At 38.4% G+C, this 4,999-nt stretch overlaps 1 protein-coding gene across 1 annotated transcript; it reads right to left on the bottom strand.

Annotated features, from left to right (window-relative positions):
• On the bottom strand, positions 1-3,398 carry LOC146458182 (uncharacterized). Its single transcript, XM_085090696.1, has one exon. It carries the CDS (start codon positions 3,092-3,094, stop codon positions 1,322-1,324), a length of 1,773 nt encoding a protein of 590 aa, XP_084946822.1. The 5' UTR covers positions 3,095-3,398; the 3' UTR covers positions 1-1,321.
• Positions 3,399-4,999: the final 1,601 nt, after the last annotated feature.

The following is a 4,999-nucleotide window of genomic DNA, read 5'->3' as shown; positions in this document are numbered from 1 at the left end:
TTGTAGGAGATTTGAATAATTGGTGAATCTCATTGCCTCTTATTCGGAGAAGAATTAATGGTGAACAATAAAAACAATAGAATGCTTCTGTATTGGGACTGTCGGTCTAATAATCAGCCCCTTGGAAATTTCATGTTCTTAAAACTAGCATTTCTGAGGTAAAACTATCGGCCGATTGTTTCTCGGCAAGAACACTATTTTGTTTAAATAAAAGGAATAAAATTCCTCCTCAACTACGAGAGTGACGTAAAACACTTTTCAAGCGTAAACTGCATGAATTGCTCTTAAAGGTTCTGGAGACTGAGGAAGTGTATGGTAATATAAACGCTGTTACTCGTATCAATCTCATGTCACTACTTAGTTAGCTTGCATTTAACTTTCTAAATAATAATTAGTCATTTAGGTGTTTTACTTATTCATTTATTCTCCTATTTAATTCTTTTTCTCTTTGTTTAATGAATTATTTTTATTTTGTGCTGTTAATTGTCTGTTCCTTTTGAGCGTGTAAACAACTGTCAATGCTACCCACATCGAATAGCCCTTGCTAATTGTGGGTATCTAATATTGTAATAAGTCTTCTCTTATAATAAATTGTCGTTGTTGTTGTTCGGTTGAATTGAGTCGTTGGATTTGATTACCTCCAAAAACTATGGGTAATGTCCACTTACTTTAGATCATTTATTATCATTATTATTATATAATCCTTTTATGTTATTAGTTTTTTAGTTTCTAATTATTAACATTTATTATTATATAATCCGTTTATGTTATTTAGTTTTTCAGAATGCTCGAGTGCCTTTCTAAATAAAGCAAGATACAATATAATTTCTTGTAGTATTCCATCGATGACCCTTTAAGAAGCTTTTAGAGCTGTTTTGGGCTGTAATATTGACTTGTCTATTTTGTAAATTCAGTGTATTTTGCTTAGATTTAATATCACCCTGAAAGGGTCAATTATAAGGTAATTCAAAAGGTTCACGCGCTAACAAGTGTTTTAACTACGAGACGTTTCATCGAATTTGAATAGCACAGCGTCGTGTACATTTCGACATTACAATAAACAGTCTGCTTTAGTGGATGTATTCCATTCCATAATAATAGGACACTTCCTTAGACTAGGACTAAGACACCGCGCCCGAACTCTTTTAGACTTGGGAACTAAGTAGTAAGCCAGGAAACGACTGTTGCAGTCTCGCTCCTGTTTTGGGACTATCCTGGAACAAAGATTTATGGAACATCGACAAACAAATAAAGAAATCTAAACGGTTTACGTTCTTCCTTCAGTTTTTCTCAGTATTATGGCTGCTATACCTGGCTTCCCTCACAAAAAGGGCATTTTGCAAGACTGGTTTAAGGATTCATGAAAGCGAGCATGTACTACAACTAGCAAGTTAACACTCGCCCATATAGCTATTGGTACCACATTTACTATCGCTACGGAAATGTGCCTCTTCCATCGTCTTCTCCAGACAGCCATCGCAGCAATATTCTGGTAACGAGTCTCGATCGCTAGAGATACGCTGGTGAAAAACCATTCAATCACCAACTGAACGGAGGTATAAACAGCAAATGATTCTAGTAAATTAAAAAAAGACTTGTTTTGTAGATAAACAAACTGATACAAATATAAGAAGCCGTTAACAGCCACTATAGCAGTTGATTCAGACCACATGCTCATGATAGCGATATCAGCCATTAGTCTCTCACGGCGAGGAGTGCGAAAACTTCCCCAAGGAGCTGATCGTCTTTTCCATAGCGTGTGACAAATGTGATCAATCAAAACCATGCTGCTTCGTTCTATAACTTCTGCAGCGCCGTGAATTATCCCAAGGACAGCAATCGATTGCAAATGGTCAAGATCTGCTTGTAAAACTCGAAACGAAACTGCTGAGCCAAAGTACAGCGGTGCCAGCAAGACATACGAATATGCTGGATGGGTGAGGTTATGCATCCGTTGAACACAAATTCGTGAGATTACTTTAACAACGACTCCAAGGAGAGGAGAAAAGAGTGCGATTAACAGTTTCCCTTCTTTGGTTTGGTTGTTATAAGCTGGGTAAACTAAGTAGACTGCAGTGATGGAAATAAATAAACAAAAGCAACCAGGTACAATAAGTTGGAAGGACAAAGACAGCTTCTCTCTCCTTGACCGCGTACACACGTGATTCGTTACCAGATAGATTTGTAAGCAAACGCTAATGAAGAATAAAATGTTGAGTGGAATCTTTTGCGCAACCGAAGTAAAAGAATGTGATTTTTGTAAGGCTAGTAAAGCAACACGGTATATGGCATCGAGGCAATAGACTAGATTGCAAACTAGAACCAGTTTTCTCTTCACACCCATTAACTGAAATGGACGGAAAAGGAAAAGGAGATTTACAAAATACCACAAGTATAAGAAAAAAGTAGATATTACGCCACTTATAGTTCTCATCCGTTGCACCTGTACCGGAATCGAGTTTGCGTTCTGAAATTGACAGTTGAGTAAGGTCTTGAAGCATAAGTAGGAGATCAGGATGTATAACAAACCAATGACAGTAGCGGTTAGAAGTGAAATCAATCCTCCAATGTACATTGATTGAGAAAGTGTACGCAGAGCAGATGGTCTGAGCCGCTTCCATGCCATGGCTCCATCTTCATCTTCCTGATCGTTATTCATTGCTTCATTTTCATTTTCCTCTACAGTACTTGCGTCGATAACCCTCACATTAAGTCTGCTGGAGCCAAGATAGTAGTCCGAGCTACTGGCTTCTCTGTCGCTATATTCTTGGTAAATAAGCTCGTTAACAGGACGACAATACCACTCTCGTCCTGTGCTTTCAAGAGGACTGTATCCGAACGATTCCGCGGTGAATTCAGGTTCTTCAGGGTTGTAGTGCTCTGTTACGCCTCGTGTAAAACTGAACACGACGTGGCCAAACAACTCTATCAGTGTACTGCCAGTCATTTTGATTACTGAATCAGTATAGCTAGTAATACTAATAACACTGTAAGTTGGTGTTCTTAAAGAAATTGGGGAATGACACTTAAAATGAGTGATGGAAACTGAAATGTTCGCGTTGAGGGACAACATATCACCAACCAAAACTGCCATCAGTCTACTGAAAAGGCATTAACAAATGACACTGAAACCTGAGATCAGAAAAAAACTGATATTCAGGCGATGACCGACGTGATAATTATATTCCAGTCGGAAACCGAAAACAGCTAATGAGCGTGTTTTTGACCGTCAAACTTTAAATCGATTCCTCAATAATCGATTAATCGTGACTAGTTGTGAACCTTGCCAAGGAATTACAGTCAATCCACGTCACGCGTGACCAGTATTTCCGAAAATGAAATGAAAATGAGTTTCTCTTTGTAATGTCCGGCATTTGAATGGAATGTTGAACATTCAGTTTCCCTGGAAATCTTTCCGGAAAAGACGCATTAAAAAGATTAAAAAATACTTGAGAAGCAATAGGCCATTTCCGAGTTGCTGTGAAAGTTGCTGTGAAACGTACAAATAATATTCCATCAAGTTTTGATCTTAAGCCAAGACCAGTTTTTTTTTCTTTTTTTTTCTCGGGAAGTAAGTGAGCACTGCAATTACGTTTTCGAGGAGAAGAGAAAGAAGCACTTAGCACAACAACTGTCTTTCAGTATTTGTGACAGCCCTTTGAGCATTAATTTTTTTTAGTAGATTTGAATAATTGCATTAATCAATTGAATTTATCTTCTTTTGCCATAGTTACTACTGTACTCTGTTTCTGGCCAGAACAAGAGGATCACCTCTGGTTTGGATGGACCCTAACACAGCAAATTGCATTGATAAGATCATTGCCTCTTTCTTGGCCAAGAACAAACTCGATGATATTTCAACTTGGGAAGAAAACCACAATTATGTGTGGGTCAGTATGATTCCATTTGTTAGCCTGGCATTTTCAGGCTAGCAAGCCAAGGAAACAGATGTCTCTTCAGTGTAAAGTGACTGCAGCAAGCATGAAGAACTTGAAACTTCTGCGATTTGTGAATGCTTAAGGATGTCTGAGAGTTGTCAAGCCATTGTGCTGGCAAGTCAGGATGAAGCGGATGGCCCAAGTCTGCTTACTGCAGAGAAGGATGTCATAACAAAAGAATGATAATATTATCAAGGGCAGCCATGAATCCTTTAAGACAACTGTTGACATCAAGAATCAAATACAAGGATCTGGAAATTCAAATTCATCTTGTGTTGATATACCAAGTGCTCAGCTGTATAGTGTAGCAGAAGACAGAACAGGAGTAATGCTTGGGTCAATACAAACTCAAAAGCTTGGGTTCTTACACTGCTACAAGAAGTTCCAGTATAAAAGGGGCCTGGCCTGGCCATTCTCACCTTCAGCTGATATTCAAGCATCAGAGCATAAACAACTGACAAACAACATGTGGCATTTTCTACAGCCCTTACTGATAAAATTAACTTACCCGATACGTAGTTTTCGGAATAAAAAATAATTTTATATTGCGTGGTGATATTATGAAATTTTGAGGCATGTTTTTTTCAGTAGACGCCCGAGTCAACAACTTGCCACGACTGAACGGCGTCTAAATTTGCATCTCACGCCCACAAAGGTGTGAAATGAAGGAGGGGCTTGGACCTTTATAGCGGAACTTCTTGTTTAAGGGTGTTTATATGTAAATCAGCATCTGGGTGGGGAAACCTACGACTCACTAGTTGTAGTTAGGTTTTTAAGTCAAAATAAGCAATCCAACCAAGAAAACTACTGTTAAAAGTTAGGTTACATTGGGGTCAGGTTATAGATTTGGGAGTCTACCAAGATGGTCTCTGAATGCTCAATTTGAATTGTTTTATGGAGTCTCTTGTTTTTCTCTGGGATAGTAGAATGCATGAGCAAAACACACACGAGCAGGCAAAAATTGCTTTACACACTGCGTTTTCTCATGCTTACATGCAATCACCTAACAAAAATAAGAGCATACCTGTAGGCTGTGCTACTGTAGTGCAGATAATATTGTG

Source organism: Pavona decussata, unplaced genomic scaffold (assembly GCF_977016875.1).
Source record: "Pavona decussata unplaced genomic scaffold, jaPavDecu1.1 SCAFFOLD_233, whole genome shotgun sequence".
Classification (NCBI taxonomy): Eukaryota; Metazoa; Cnidaria; class Anthozoa; order Scleractinia; family Agariciidae; genus Pavona; species Pavona decussata.
This window is presented reverse-complemented; position numbering and strand designations above follow the sequence as displayed.